Source organism: Anopheles maculipalpis, chromosome 2RL, assembly GCF_943734695.1.
Source record: "Anopheles maculipalpis chromosome 2RL, idAnoMacuDA_375_x, whole genome shotgun sequence".
Taxonomy (NCBI): Eukaryota; Metazoa; Arthropoda; class Insecta; order Diptera; family Culicidae; genus Anopheles; species Anopheles maculipalpis.
In genome coordinates, this window is record NC_064871.1 from 91,202,671 (window position 1) to 91,217,714 (window position 15,044).

Here is a 15,044-nt window from a genome sequence, read left to right on the forward strand (position 1 = left end):
ATCAAAAATCACGTTTTGGAGGTGTTTTTAAAAGATTTTTATGGAGAGAAATAAAAATAAGCGGAAATTAGTTAAAATTGTGGAAAAAGTTTAAATTGTGCCGCCAAATATTTGTCTTGTCGGAAAGAAATTATTTTCCGATCGGTTTTTAAAATTTCCATTTGCTACCTCCTTGGAATCATGCTCTCCTGTTACTCCTGGTCGGATTTTGCCGCATCGAAATTGGCCAAATTTCGGTCGAAAATCTGCCACCGGGAGCGACTTGTAGTAACAGGAGAGCATGTTTCCGAGGAGGTAGCTCGGGCCGGCCGAAAAATCGAAAATCCAATCTTAAAATCCAAAATCAGTTTTAAAATACGGAGGCAAAAATTTTAGTTGAATTCCAAACTTAAAATTTCCAATCCAAATTTAAAACTGACTTTGGATTTTAAAACTGATTTTGGAAATTTTTGGCCGACCCGAGCTACCTCCACGAAATCATGCTCTCCTGTTACTCCTGGTCAATTTTTGCCGCATAAAAATTTCCGGAGTTTTGCCCAAAATTTCCAGATTTTTGCCACAAAAATCCGACCAGGAGTAACAGGAGAGCATGAATCCGAGGAGGTAGCAAATGGAAATTTTAAAACCGAGTTGGAAAATAATTTCTTTCCGACAAGACAAATATTTGGCGGCACAATTTAAACTTTTTCCACAATTTTAACTAATTTCCTCTCATTTTTATTTCGTTCATTAAAAATCGTTTAAAATACCTCCAAAACATGATTTTTGATATCGAATGGGATTAAGGAGGATTTTCCAGGTACTTCCGGGAAATTCCGCCAGCAGCATTCCCGTGGAAAATCGGCGATAACTCGGCCATTCCTGGTTCAATTCTAGAGTCCGGCATACCGATGGATGCGTCTTTGAGCCGCGCACCTTTTTGTATAACATCACAAACCCATCCCTCCACCCCCCGCCCAGTTATAGCGGAAAAACCAAAACATTCCCGTGGAAAATCAGCGATAACTCGGTCATTCCTGGTGTGATTCTGGCGTCCGGCATACCGTTGGATGCGTCTTTGGGCCGCACATCTTTTCGCAGAACACCTCAACCCGATCCCTCCACCCCTTCGTCCAGTTATTAAGGAAAAACCAAAACATTCCCGTGGAAAATCAGAGATAACTCCGCCATTCCTGATCTGATTCTGGCGTCCGGTATATCGTTGGATGCGTCTTTAGGCCGCGCACCTTTTTGTAGAACACCTCAAACCGATCACTCCTCCCCCCGCCCAGTTATAGCGGAAAAACCAAAACATTCCCGTGGAAAATCAGCGATAACTCGGTCATTTCTGATCTGATCCTGGCGTCCGGCATATCGATGGATGCGTCTAGGAGCCGCGCACCTTTTTGTAGAACACCTCAAACCGATCACTCCTCCCCCCGCCCAGTTATAGCGGAAAAACCAAAACATTCCTGTGGAAAATCAGCGATAACTCGGTCATTTCTAATCTGATCCTGGCGTCCGACATACCGATGGATGCGTCTTTAGGCCGCGCACCTTTTTGTAGAACACCTCAAACCGATCCCTCATCTCCCCGCCCAGTTATAGCGGAAAAACCAAAACATTCCCGTGGAAAATCAGCGACAACTCGGCCATTCCTGGTCCGATTCTGGCGTCCGGCATACCGATGGATGCGTCTTTGGGCCGCGCACCTTTTTGTAGAACACCTCAAACCGATCCCTCCTTCCCCTCCCCTGTTATTTCGGAAAAAATAGCATTCCCTTTGAAAATCTACGATAGCTCGCTCATTTATTCAAATTCCAACGGATTCTTTTGGTCTTGGAAGCAGTCTTTTGGTATAAATAGAGCCTTACACTCCGATCGGTGAACGTGTTAGCTGGCTGCATGATTAAATCAGGTGATCCATTTCTGCCGGCGAGCTTTGAGTGTCCCCCTACCCAAGGTAAGGTCTCGAAACTCATCAATCGATTCAGGAGGATTCCGGATTCAAGTGGTAAAGTTCTAGAGACAGACAACCAGCATTTACACTAAGCACTCACCTTGCACTTTACGGACGTGCATTGGATCCCTCCCTTTGGCCTCGGAATGACGATGCTCAACGGATACACAGAGAAGATACCGATGACAACAAGAGCTCGAAAACTTCGGCTTTGTGATCGTCCAACTAGCTCACGGTCATCGGCATTACTATTTCGTGATTATTTACCGTACGTTTCGTTCAAATGGGTCGAACGGTACACGGGACTTGAACTACATGGAATTCTCTCGTGATATTCGTCATTTCGAATCGAAAAGCAAACAAAAGCAATCAATTGATAATACGAATAAATAATTAAATAAAAAAGGGTTTAGAACAAACCAAACACCTGCCTTTTTGGGACACACACGCCTCGGTTAATTAGCTTTGCTTTTTTTTCTCGCTTTAATATATCGTTTCTCTACTCTTCTGATTTATTTGTATTGGGAGTCCGTCTAGGCTCGGTTTCGAGCCGATACACTTTTGCATCGCGCTTAAATAAGGCACATAATATAATATGTATATGCGGTATATAATCTTGTATAATCTTGAGTAAGCATATAAAAGTTTTGCTGTTTTCTTTTCTCTTTACATCGTGTTTCGTTGCGCACTTTCTTTTTTTTCAAATTTTCTCTGTTTGTAATGTAGTCTGAACTGTGTTTAGTAGAAAACATTTTGATTCTGAATTTTCTTTTTCCCCCATTCGGAATAGTATTATTTCGTCTGTTTCGCTTATTGTCTGCTTAGTGTGTCTGATAAATGAGGAGAGGATTAGTTGTAATATACCTATAGAATGGTGCAAATAAAACCGTTTTAAATATAAGTATTATTTTTTGAACCCACTACACAAGTTTCTGCTACCATACAACCCATACATACAGCAACAGAAAACATAAGAAAGCAGATTATGTACGATTCAACATACTAAAAGGGTTATAAGACACAATTCATCATCAAAAAAAAGCTTATGATAGATACTGTGTATTAGAGAGTGAGTAGGGATATACATCGCACATTTTTATATCGTGTTTTTGCTATCAAATATTTAAAATGAGTAAGCAAAATATTACAATAAGGTAATAATTCCAGCAAACCAAATTACAAAAAAAAGCTTCACAATTAACTACCTTTTTTTGTATAAAAGAAGGGCAACGAAAACAGATACAAAATCTTCTAGAAAAGCTTACCCATCTCTCCAAAAGCTTCCCTTTTCGCCTCAAAAAATACGATCGTATAAAAATAATTATATTAACACCGATCTCACACATTTTCGCCGTAGAGAGAAACATATGGTCCTCTCCTTTTTCTCCTTCACTTTCCGTTTCTATCACATTTAAACGCTAATACATATAATTCTTTTTTTTTTGTTATGAATTAAAAAAAAAAAGATTATTGGCAAACGTTTTTCTTTTTCAACTCTCGTTTTTTTTTTCACACTTTTGCGTTTGTATATAACGTGTGTTTGTGTGTGAGGGGGTCTGTATAGCACAAGCTAATATTCGTAAAAAAGGCATGCATATCATATGTTTACGTTTCATTTATCACAATTACACAAGTCCGAAGTCTATGACTCATTGTTTAATGCTAAGAGGCTCAGTAGGGTTTTCCTCATCTCTTTCCATCTCTATCTCTTCGAGTTCAGCGCTATTATTTATTTCTTGGCATTTTTTTCATCTTTAATTTTGTTTCATAAGACAAGATAGACAATTGCATAGGGGGACTGGCAATCTTTTAGTGCTATTAGTTATAATCCGAAAAGTTAAACTCTAGCGCCTAGAGCATGAACTAATTGGAAAAGAGAAGAGCTATTTTAAAAAGAAAAGGGTGACAAATATTCGTTCCATTTCCACTTTTCCTTTAAATATTTTCATTACAAAAAGTTTTTAATCTAATAGCGCCTTTATCAAACCCAACTGCAACCAAATTCGTATCATTCAAATTCCACAAACACAACAAGAGAATAATCGCGGTTAAACCGATAAATCGAAGGTGCAAAATAAATATAATCCGGGAGAAACGGGTGAATGAATTAGCTGTGACTAGGAGCTTTTATCTCCAAGCACTATAATGTTCCTCCATTCGCAGTACAATAATCAATGTTTTTTTTAAATTAAAATATCGCATAAGAATGAAGAAAAAGCCTCGTTAGTAATAAATCATTTCATTACCGTGAACATGCAACTGAGTTTCTACATTTAAAAAACCCCATTTCATGATCGTATAGTAGTGTTGAAATCGAAATTAATTAAAAAAAAAAGACACTTAAGCCTTTGCTTCGTCGTTCCTATACTATTCAGCTTTTACCGAATAATCTCTCCTATCAATCAGCCAAGCCCGGGGTCGATCGTTTCTAAATGATATACACTCGCTTTGCTAATGTATATCTTTCTATAGTAAAGTTTACATAATGGAATGCTACTTATCAATACAAAACTCGTTTATGCAGCGAAAAGAAGAACACAACACAAAATACGTATCTTCTAAGCTGCTGACGCTTGTTAAATATGTGCTTTTTACGTGTCAAGCGTCTCCCTATTATTTGTTAGGTATTTTAAATCTCGTGTGATTTGAAATATCGTTCGATGGCTGCTTTTTCCTTCCATTTTTTTTTTTCGATCGCAAAAAGCAACGGCAATAAATATTCTCCCTTCTTTTCTCGTTCGCTTAAATATTTAAGGTAATGTAGTAAACGTATAAAAATTTAACAACAACAAACGCAACTACCACTTCTTCGACGATCGATCACCGACCGTATTACACCAGCAGCGAACGCCTTATTGCCCTACTATTAAACGGTGTGCGCTGCTGCGGTATAGACGGCCCGACCCTCGCCAACGAGTATTTTATGCACGAAAATATCGGTATCCGTGGTCACGTCGATCAGTTCCAGCTCGATCAACTGTTCCTGGGGGTTCAGCTCATCTGCCTGGATGCTATGCACGATGCTGGCAAAGGTGAAGTCGGCCGTCAGCTCCTTGAACCGCATCGCATCCGATATGGTCCAATCGTTGTTCAATGGTTTTACACCTGGGTTAGGGATAGAATCATAAATTAATACATAAATGTTGAAGGTCACTTAAGCTAAACAATTGTCAGCGTCCGTTATTTGGATCTAAAGCATTATATGATTGAACCTGCAAGCTACTTCAATGCTTACCATAAAGCTTTGCTTTAATCGCCTGCTGAGGTAACACGCGGAACTCGGCCGGTAGTACACGTAGGGCGCCTACATCCAGTTGCTGCACCTGTCCGAAATCGCAAAAGTATGCGTGGATCGGCGTTGGTCCGAACGGGTTAATGTTCACCACAAGAGCACTGGAAAACAAAAGCAACAAAACCTCGATGAAGAACTAAAAACACAATAAAACCCTGTTTTTCCTAACCGTAACTTACCGATACCAGTGGCCAAGATTGTTGACGGCCGCGTACGCTTCACCCTGCCGGACCTGCTCCTTGCGAACTGGTTGGGCTTTCGTCATGCAAAAGTCCTGCAGTTCGTGCATGAGCGTGTCCAGCTGCGGCAGGTAAGCGTACGGTTGGACGAAGAAAAACTTCGGATTGTTCGCGATCGTAACCTTCACGTTAAACACCTGCCCGACGGGTGGGAGCGTTATTTTCGCCAGCTTGGCAATCGCTTTCGTACCCGGAGCCGTCGGCGATGCATTACCACCACCTCCTCCGCCGGATTTCGTTTCGGCACCCTTGCCCACGTGCAGTGCATCGAAGCGGCTGGCCAGATCCTTGCCATCGGTACTGCTCATCGAGTAACTGGTACCGGTCGACTGTGACACATTCGTTGTGTCCGATCCGGAACAGTTCAACAACGAAGATGACCGGTCATCGTCCACTAGAGCTATGCGGGGCGAAAGGCTTATGCGTTCCGATCCCATCTCAAGCTCTTTCTCGATCTTGATCGCTTCGTTCACGCACACCAGAATGTTGTTACCGGCCTCACGGTCTGACACGTGTACGTACAGCTTCACCAGCGGAAGAATGGCGTTAGCCATCGAGAACACCTTTGCCATCGCAGGGACGGCAGGCTTCAGGAAGGCACGCAGTCTAGCAAGCACTTGCGGTTCCGAGCAGCTGGGAAGTTCGAACATTCGCATCCGTATGGCCTGTGGTGGATAGCTGCGCAGACCGAGGCTGAGCGAATCGAGACGGTAAATGTTTTGCACATTCGCGCGTCGACGGCAACCAATGTCGACGTACAGCATGCGACAGTATGGGCCCGATTCTTCGGCATCCAGCACGGCACGGTACCATTTGCTATCGGTTTCGTCCTGCACGAGGTAGAGCTGCTGCTCGGTCGCTTTCGAGTTGTACAGACCGCGGTGTTGATCTTCCAGTGCGTCCGCTTGTGTCAGGTTAGTGATCAATTTCTGAAAGGGCAAAGTAATACTTTAATTAATTGGTTGACAGAATTAGGCACTAGAGACTAGAGTGATGGTTTGATATTCATTCATTCAATCAAATCTCATCCGAACCGTTCTCGCGTTACGGTGGACTGACTATCCCAACTACTATTAACAATTCTAGTAAGCCATTTGATGGCCGGGGTAGCCTAGAAGGGTCGTTAAAGCAAGAAGAAGAAGTTCTTCCATATGTTTAAAAAACCCAAGCTAAACACTCCACCTAAAAAAATGGTTGAGTTAGGTCCCCCATAAGCTCCACTTCGAAGCAGAACAAGAAAAAAAATTCAACTAATGCGAAGCAATCTAAGCAAAGCTTAACGCTCATTGAGAGACCCCGAAACAATCGTTTTATGGTCAAAGATAAAGTGCAACTAATGTTCTAAAACTAATGAGCCTCATTAAGACAAACACATCGCTGCCCTCTAAAGAATCATCTTCAAAATTTAGTGGAAATTAATTCAATATTTTTCAATTAAACTATTTGTATCAATTTCCTTTTCATCGTGTCTTACAAAAAAGCCAATCAACGACGCTCATGCGCAATTCTAGTTTTACGCTGGATACATCTTCATAAATTTTAACCGATCGTAACGCAACGAAACGATGGATTGCTTAATGGTGCCATCACAGAGCTCCGAGCTTTCACCGAGCTGTCCTCAATCAAGTGGAACAAAAGTTATCTAACAAAACGTGTCAAATGCATTCCAATACAACCCCCCCCCCCCTCCTCACCCCAAACAAACTCTGACCATTGACCTCATCGCATCTTCACACTTACCTGTATGTAATTCATCGCACCGTCCTTCTGACAGTAAACGTCACCCTGGTCATCGACGTACGTAATGCTTACGTAGTTTACCGACTTCCGGTTCAGCTCGGGCACCGGCATACTCTTGCAGATCTGCTGCAACAGTATCGGATTCACCACCTCATCCTCCGCCGAGGACGTATCGTACAGTACCACTTTGAGCGAGCTCGATCCAATCCCATCCCTGCGCTCGGTCTGCTCGTACTCTTCCCGCTTCGACAGGATCATTCCAATCAGCACACGATGATTGATGCGCTGACCAAGGATGTGTTTCGCGGTCGGATTTTCGCTAAAGTCTTCCAAACCCTCGAGCGTAAAGCAGATCGCTTGGGCAGGCAGATCCAGATACTGTGGTTCACAGCGATATAGTTGATCGAGCGAAATTTGTTCATTGTCCCCAATGTCGATGAAGAAGCACTGACACTGGTTCGTCTCATAGTTGATCTCGACCACCCGTACGCGGAACCAACAGTCGCTGATCGACACGAGATAGTACTCGCCCACAGCTGCCGTACCGTCCTTTTTCGCATTCGCCTGCCCGTTCATCATGGACATCTCAATGTCGGTGATGAGCGAATCCATTTTATCCTAACCGGGTAGTATTGAGACGAAATACATCATTAGAGTCCAAGAGAAGGGATATCAGAAATCAGAGAACGAAAAAAAAACGAACAAACGGAAACTTACGCTATACTCCTTGCCGACGAGCCGTGCCCAAACCTCCACCGTCGAAACCGGATTCGTGACGTACAGATTCCAATACTGTTCCTCCCACGGTAGCGTCAGCTGATTCATCGCCATCTGGCGCGCCTCCGAGGTGTTTGAGCCCGCATCCGAACTGGACGGTTGTTCCCGTGCAAACACGATCGTATCACCGGTTGGTCCTTCCTCCAGCACAAACAGCTGATTCGAATACTGGTCAATGATTGCAAACCAATGGTCCGGCAGCAGGGCACGGTGCGTTTCCTCGAACGCGTTCGGAATGTTTTTGCTAAACATACCGTGCGGACAGCTCAGCACCAGCTCGTAGATGTGATGCGCAATTTCACGATCCGAATCGAGACACTTGCTATACTTTTGGCGCGATTCATCACGCTGGATGGCTTCGATTGCGTTAAGGGCAGCGGCAAACTGTCCCTCAAACTGGCTCAGATAGTCTTCCGGATAGGTTGAGTAGGAGGACCCATTAACCGTTACGAGACATTGGTAGCGACCGCTCTTGAGCTTGAAATATCCATACTCCGGTCGGGAGAATCCTTTGTGCAGGCTGTACTTCATCAATATCTCAACCGGAGTCGCGTTCGGATCATTCCAACGGAATGGTCCTTGCTGGAGTGTTGCAATCGGGACATACGTACCATTATATTTGCCGACGGATGCTTCAGATGGTGCTCCAGGTGCAACTTTTGTAGGCCGTTCGACTGGGACGTTCTGTGGTGTAGGCGTTCCACCAGCATCGGAATTTGTTGGTGATTTCAGTTTGGCCACCTTTTCCAAGTCTTCATTCGCAACCTGCTGATTGAGCTTTAGACGGTCCTGTAGGGACTTTTTGCCAGGAAGCGTTGGAAGCTGAGGAACAGGTGCGATGGATGGAACAAACGGCACCATATCCGGTTGAGGTTGTGAAATCGATCGACCGTAGGAGGTAGAGGACTTTCGTTCGTTAAGGGATTGTGCACGTTGATAGGATGGTGTAGTAGTTGCTGCTGCTGCTGCTGCTGTTGCGGCTGCTGCTGCTACTACTGCCGGTGTTGGTGGCGTGCCAACGGAAGGTAGATCAGCCTTCGACACATTCAGTCTTGAGTTTACACTTTTTCCCATTGAACCGGGCGTAACAACGGTCGGAGGAGGTACGATGATCGACATCAGCGGTAGTGGTGGTGTTGCGGGCGGTATCGTTAGGGGAAGTGTCCGACCAGATCCAGCCATGGAAGCGGCGCCTGTTGGTCTATTGCTGCCGTTGCTGTTTCGTGCCGTCGTTGACTTTTGCTGAGGCTTTTTCGCCGATTTGTCTTCCACGCTAAACGGTAGCTGCTTGCGTGCAGCAACCGAAACACTTTGCCTGTTGGCGGTAGTGACGGTCGTTGAGGAAACGGTTGGCAGTGCTTTGTCCGCCTGGCGCATCTCGACCGACGAACGGCTGAGAGCGCTGTTTCGATCTTTCAGCTTGTGGCGTAGATCGTCGGCAGCAATGTTGGTCCTGTTGTTGGCGGTCAGCTTGTGCCGTAAATCGTTGGCAGAGAGTTGAGATTGCTGTTGCTGTCCACCATTGAGATTGTAGTTTTTCGTCGCACGGCTATTATTGTTAGCTTCTAGGGAGGAAGAATTAGTACTCTTTCCGGCGGGTCCTTGCTGTGTCCCGCCTGCTTTACTCTTAGTAATTGGTCGCATCTGTCCTTGGCTCTTCTCTTGCTGCTGCTGCTGTCCTTTACCACCTCCATTCGACCACATGCCTTGTGATTTGGCAGCCCCCTTCGTCGTACCGGTAGCAGTCTTCTCATCCCCAAAAGTGACTCTCTTCGGACTGTAATTCGTGCTACTATTCCGACCACTATTAGGCATCTGCTGATAGATCCGACTGTACGCCGTTGTCTGGCTCGAGAAACCCTTCGAGTTCAAGGGTCCGGTCGGTTGCCGCAACGCCACAAAGTTCGCCTTCTTCCCACCCGAACCACCTTTGGTCGTTTTCTGTGCCGCAATCATCTCCTGGATGTGGGCCGAGTCTCGGTTAGGTTTAATGTAGATGCGGGTCGATTCGCCGGCACTCGATTTAATCACAAACTCATCGCTAGCAAGCAGAAACTCTTCCACCGTGCTAAAGCCAAACTTCCGGTACGGTAGCGGATCACCCTCGAGCTGTCGATAGTCGCGCAGAACGCTGAGCACGTTGGATGTTTCCTTGCGCGATGCCACCAGTGCCCGGACGACGGCGATCGCTGCCTGCGCTTCCTCCGACAGGCCACCACCACCACCACCACCGGCCGGTTTCGTATCATTGGATGAGGGCATTTTGGGTGCTTGCTCGCTTGGGTGTTTGTGTGTGTGGTTGGAGGTTGGAGCACTACTCTCGGGGAAGATGACGCTCGGATGGCGTCCACCGGCCACCGTACATGAAAACGTGTACGATTGCGCGTTCCGGATCGGGATTCGTGTTGTGTACGCGTTGTTTTTTTGGGAGATATTTTCTCTTAGCTGTAACACGCGATTTGCTGCTACTTAATTGGGAGAAAATAGAAGAAAACATGGAAAATAAAAAAAAAAATTTTGGCGATCGTTGTTGCCGGTCAAAGTGTTGATTCTTTTTGTACAACTTTTTTACTTTCTTTGCTCATCAATAGGTGTGTAGATATGTTGTAAACGTGAAAAGACAGAAGATGGCTGTATAAGATCGCCCTCGAAGGCAATGAAGTTGAGTAAACAACTAGAATTTGGCCAAAACATTATTTTTATCGTGGTTAGGATTAAGACTTATCTAGAGCCACCTGTTAAAAACGAAAAAAGCCCATTATCACACACTCGAAGCTGTTATTGACACGACAAACGAAACGCACATTGCATCGTTTGCAACACGGGGACAGGAAAGCTTCCTCCGAACGAAACCCTCAATCAAACACACACAAACAGACACACACATTTATTGGAGCATTTTCTATTACGTGTTGCCCGTTCCGTTTGGATGATTACTTTTCCCGGCGAGCCACACTTTTCCCACCCAACACACAACACCTTCCATCATCATCAACATCAGCATCATCATCATGATGGGTGAGAAAAGAAGAAGTGCGTTTGTGTGCGAGAAAGAGGCACACTATTGGGACGAAATTGGACGGGGCCAGGGCAATTAACTTCACTTTTTCCAACGGTACAACCAAGCCCCAAGTCTGCTCCCACCGAGTGTAGTCTTAGTCGCAGCTGTGTTGTTAATGGAAACAAACAAACTCTCGCCCTAAAAAAGACGTTTAGTCGTCGATCGGTACTCGGCTGGGAGCCGCGATCTCGCAGTGGGTGCGCCGCCCCGCAAAAAAACGCAACAAACACAATGCCAACAACTACGGGATACGCTTCTTCTGTTTAGGTCTGTTGCTGTTGTCGAAGTTGGGCATGGGGCGTGTGTGTTTCAAAAAACATGTTTAGTGGAAATGTTTTACTTTTCTTCAGGTTAATGGACTCTTTTGGAGGTAAAATACTACGATCTTTATATTAAACTAATATCTCACAACATACAGCCAAAGGTTCATAGCCGATTCTCCATGTCTCAATTGATGCAATTGTACAAAAATAACCACCTCAAGACAAACGGTAATGGTGCAAAGAGTTCCGTTTCAGGAAAACGATTCCAAACGGAAAATCCGTTTCAAACGCAGCGCACCCTCAGTGGCGGTAATTTGCACTGTGCACACACACAGACACACCCCAAAAACCTGCTCACGGAAACCCCCGAAACGGGAACAATCGCCGAGCAAGAATGTTGGAATCGATCACGAAGGAAAAAAGGCACGAGCGATCACTGAAAGTTTCCCCTCCATGATCTGTAGCTCCCCATTCTCTCTCTCTCTCTGTCTCTCTCTCTCTCTCGCTTTTTCTACACAACATGTGTAACAACGGTGCAAAGAAAAGAAAATGAACTGGCACTTTTCTCGAACGTTATGTGCAGTAAGAAAGTTAAATGATCGAAAACAATACCGATCGATCCCCCATAAGAGGGTGATCGCCAACCAAGTAGTGGCAAAACTTTTTCAACATCTATTTAAGGTGGCATAACAAAAATCTAAGCGAAAGGAGACGTTGTCTACTCACCTCTACTCATACAATATATTGCCTTGATCAACCAATCTTCTTTCGTTCAATTTAATAAAAACATGATCTTCTAATCAAATATATTCAGTGGTCATGGACTTAGTTGCATTGCTAAACAGTGATCTCAAAATTATAAAATTCTAAAAGAAAGAAAACCAATTCCTTGCCTTTTAGCGCATTTTTAGACGAAAACATAGAGAGCCTACCAGCACAATCCGTTGCCATGTAGGGCCCTATTTCCAGTGTCGTAAAAATCGTACGAAAGACATTAAAACCAGTTCATATTTTCCTTTTTTTTGTATACTTTTTGCTGTTAAAAGAATTTTTGTGTGTCTATTTTTTACTGCTGAATCTGGATGCTAAGGGCCTTAAAAATGATCTACACTTCATTCAATATTTGATTTCTCAATTTGATTTTGAATGAAATGATCGTCAGGAGATGAGATGACGAACGCCTGCTTTCACGGGCTCCCGGTAGATCGTGCGTTTATTCGCATGATGCCGAGACTTATGGCGAACCATTATGCGATGAATGTACATCTTCAATGTATTGGCAGCGGCGACTCCAAAGTTTGTAGCTGTAGCAATGGATAACCACGACATTGACCACATCATCTCTGGTCATGGGTGAAGTTCGATGCGGCTAGACCCGAACACTTAGCAACCGTTCGGGCATCAGGAAGATAGCCGGCAGTGCCGATGCACGATATCCTGGGACAGAAGGACTGCTCGGATTGTGTTTGACTTCGGCAAAGTGATGTGAATCGTCCTATCAGCTGACTGTTGATCTCTGAACCAATTGAATTTGGAGGACGTGAAGTTGTGACTGGCTACTGTAGCTTAACAAAGTTGTAGTGGCTTTCGGACTCGTGCGTTCTGCCGATGGTGGGGACTCCAGCCACAACATCCAAATGCTGACAACGATATGGAGTGGCGAACACCACAAAGCATCCGCAACAAAGGGGGTTTTCTTGGGAGCCAGTTGTTAGTCTCCACGGCACGATGGGCCAGGGAAGTCGACGTTATATCAGTGTCTTCCACATCTTCTATGATAGCCTTACTTCACCTCATCTCTTCTCTAGCTCGATAGTCAATCGAGACGATCTCCGGATAGTATTCGATATCCGGTCCTGCCTTGTGAGACTGTTTACCTCGCTTGAGTAATTCATAATACGACCTCACGTCCAGCTATTTCTACATCAAATGATGTATGCTATTGCCAAGTGCAAAAAAAAACGAAGCAATTTGCTTTATTTCATCGCCAGCATTTTTGTGTAACATTTTTCCTTGCAAACGGTGAAACTCAATCCACCGATAGTCCGATAGTCAGCATGACATTTAGAATGGTTGGAAAAATCAAACCAGACAAGAACTAAAGTCAATTTGGTTCTAGAATTACAAAGCATACCGCCTGTTTTTTTTTATTTTTTTTTTGTTAACCCTATTAATACTTAAGCCTCTTAACGACCTTCACATAATGCTACATCGGTAGAGGCCCTAACAGAACATCGTCACCCCTTTTTTTTTTGTCATCCTCCCCCCGGTATACGTAATCGATCGTAAACCGTCTTTGTCACAACACAGTTCGGTCGAAAAACAATGCCCCGGAACCGCACCCAAAAGACACACTAACAGTCAGTTGGTCGAAGTAGGTTGCTTTCTTTTAACACTGTTAATGTTTGACTTCTCCTTCTTGTGGTAGTTTTGCATTCCGCTGCTCTAATGCTCCATATTAACAGAGGCTGGCGACTCACCACTTTCCTTCCGATCGTGGCGGAATGCAAATCAGCCTCGATCAATTAATATGTGTGACGTGCAGCTTATACCGCCGTTTGAGGGGCTTGGGGGGAGGGTGGGGGGGATCACACTTTTTCCATATAATTATCGATATGCTAACCATCGCTCTATGGCTGCTGACATTACCGGTTTCTTTTTCCGTCGTCGCGATGATCGACTTCGAATCGTGCTTTAATACGCTTTCTTTTGATAAAAAGTAAGCAAATGTACGCACAAACTGTGATGCAAAAAGTACATTGAAGCTGAGGAATCGTGATTAAAAAGACGTCATCCTGGCGTTCTCTGGTGATCGATTTCCTTGACGAGACATCTTTTACTGATAGAGGGGGCAAATCAAGAAAATTAGCTATAGATGTCTAATGATGACTATTTTTAAAGTTGGATTGTAATGGACACCATTGAAGGAATGTTTCTGATGGAATTTGATGCCGGATTTGTATTTAAAAACCTTTTTCGCTCTTACATTTGCATTTCAATGCAGGGCAGGCAATTAAATAGGAGCATCTGAGTTCTTTGGGTACAAAACATTGGAGTAACTTGCTACGTAATCGGGGCTGCAATAGGTTGTGCTTGAATTCCGTATAAGCATGGACTTACTGATCAGAGGTGGACGCTTCAGTGTCGCAGATGACCAGCAATAGAACAAGTCAATTATTGAAAGAAAAAATACAAAAAACCAATTTACAAACAGCACGTACTTTTGTAGTGCCTCTAGTGGTAATAGAAAAACACAAATTTAAAGTATTTTTCAACAGGTGTTGCTGGATGTTTTTTCCAGCAATATAGATAATCGAAAAATTTCCATCCATATAACATAAAATCATGTCTTAACCTGCAAAAAAAGCAGTTTCCTGTTTAAACCGAAGACATGTTTAACGTATCAACAAAGTTACAACATTATGTCGAGATGATTAACCGCAAGAGAAGGCCGAGTTGAGGAGGGGACAACGGGGGTTAGTTGTATAAACAAACCCCACCACAAGCGACCGGACCCTGCCTCAAAAAACACGCACCCGCCTTCGTTCTCGCCTTCGTTCGTAGTCATACTTTTACATTGTTTACAACAGACACGCACCCCTCCTACCTCTCCCGACTTTATCGTAGGGGGGAGGGGTTTAAAATAGACTATGAAAATTATCATCGCCACAGCTGGTAGAGGAGTGAAGTTAAGAAAAACGTTCTCTTCTTCTCTCTGTCTCGCATTGAGTGA

The 15,044-nt window shown here is 44.1% G+C and overlaps 3 protein-coding genes across 3 annotated transcripts in view; 1 reads left to right on the forward strand and 2 right to left on the reverse strand.

Annotated features, from left to right (window-relative positions):
- Window positions 1-15,044, reverse strand: part of LOC126568629 (protein anon-73B1) — a 793,767-nt gene that overhangs the window by 631,977 nt on the left and 146,746 nt on the right. The window lies entirely within an intron of this gene.
- Window positions 1-15,044, forward strand: part of LOC126568418 (uncharacterized) — a 366,923-nt gene that overhangs the window by 187,039 nt on the left and 164,840 nt on the right. The gene's annotated exons all lie outside the window — the stretch shown is intronic.
- LOC126567776 (uncharacterized) lies at window positions 4,806-10,249 on the reverse strand. The gene is made up of 5 exons (XM_050224063.1): window positions 7,928-10,249; window positions 7,211-7,828; window positions 5,411-6,399; window positions 5,175-5,332; window positions 4,806-5,044 (listed from the first exon to the last, which is right to left on the reverse strand). The coding sequence occupies exons 1-5, from the start codon at window positions 10,247-10,249 to the stop codon at window positions 4,806-4,808; spliced, it is 4,326 nt and encodes a 1,441-aa protein (XP_050080020.1).

What these genes read in the sequence shown, in the direction of transcription:
- LOC126567776 (XM_050224063.1), bottom strand. Translation starts at nt 10,249, where the DNA reads ATGCCCTCATCCAATGATACGAAACCGGCCGGTGGTGGTGGTGGTGGT. An exon ending in GTGCGATGAATTACATACAG is followed by an intron (nt 6,400 to 7,210) that starts GTAAGTGTGAAG and finishes TTGCCCTTTCAG; the next exon opens with AAATTGATCACTAACCTGAC. An exon ending in GATTAAAGCAAAGCTTTATG is followed by an intron (nt 5,045 to 5,174) that starts GTAAGCATTGAA and finishes TCCCTAACCCAG; the next exon opens with GTGTAAAACCATTGAACAAC.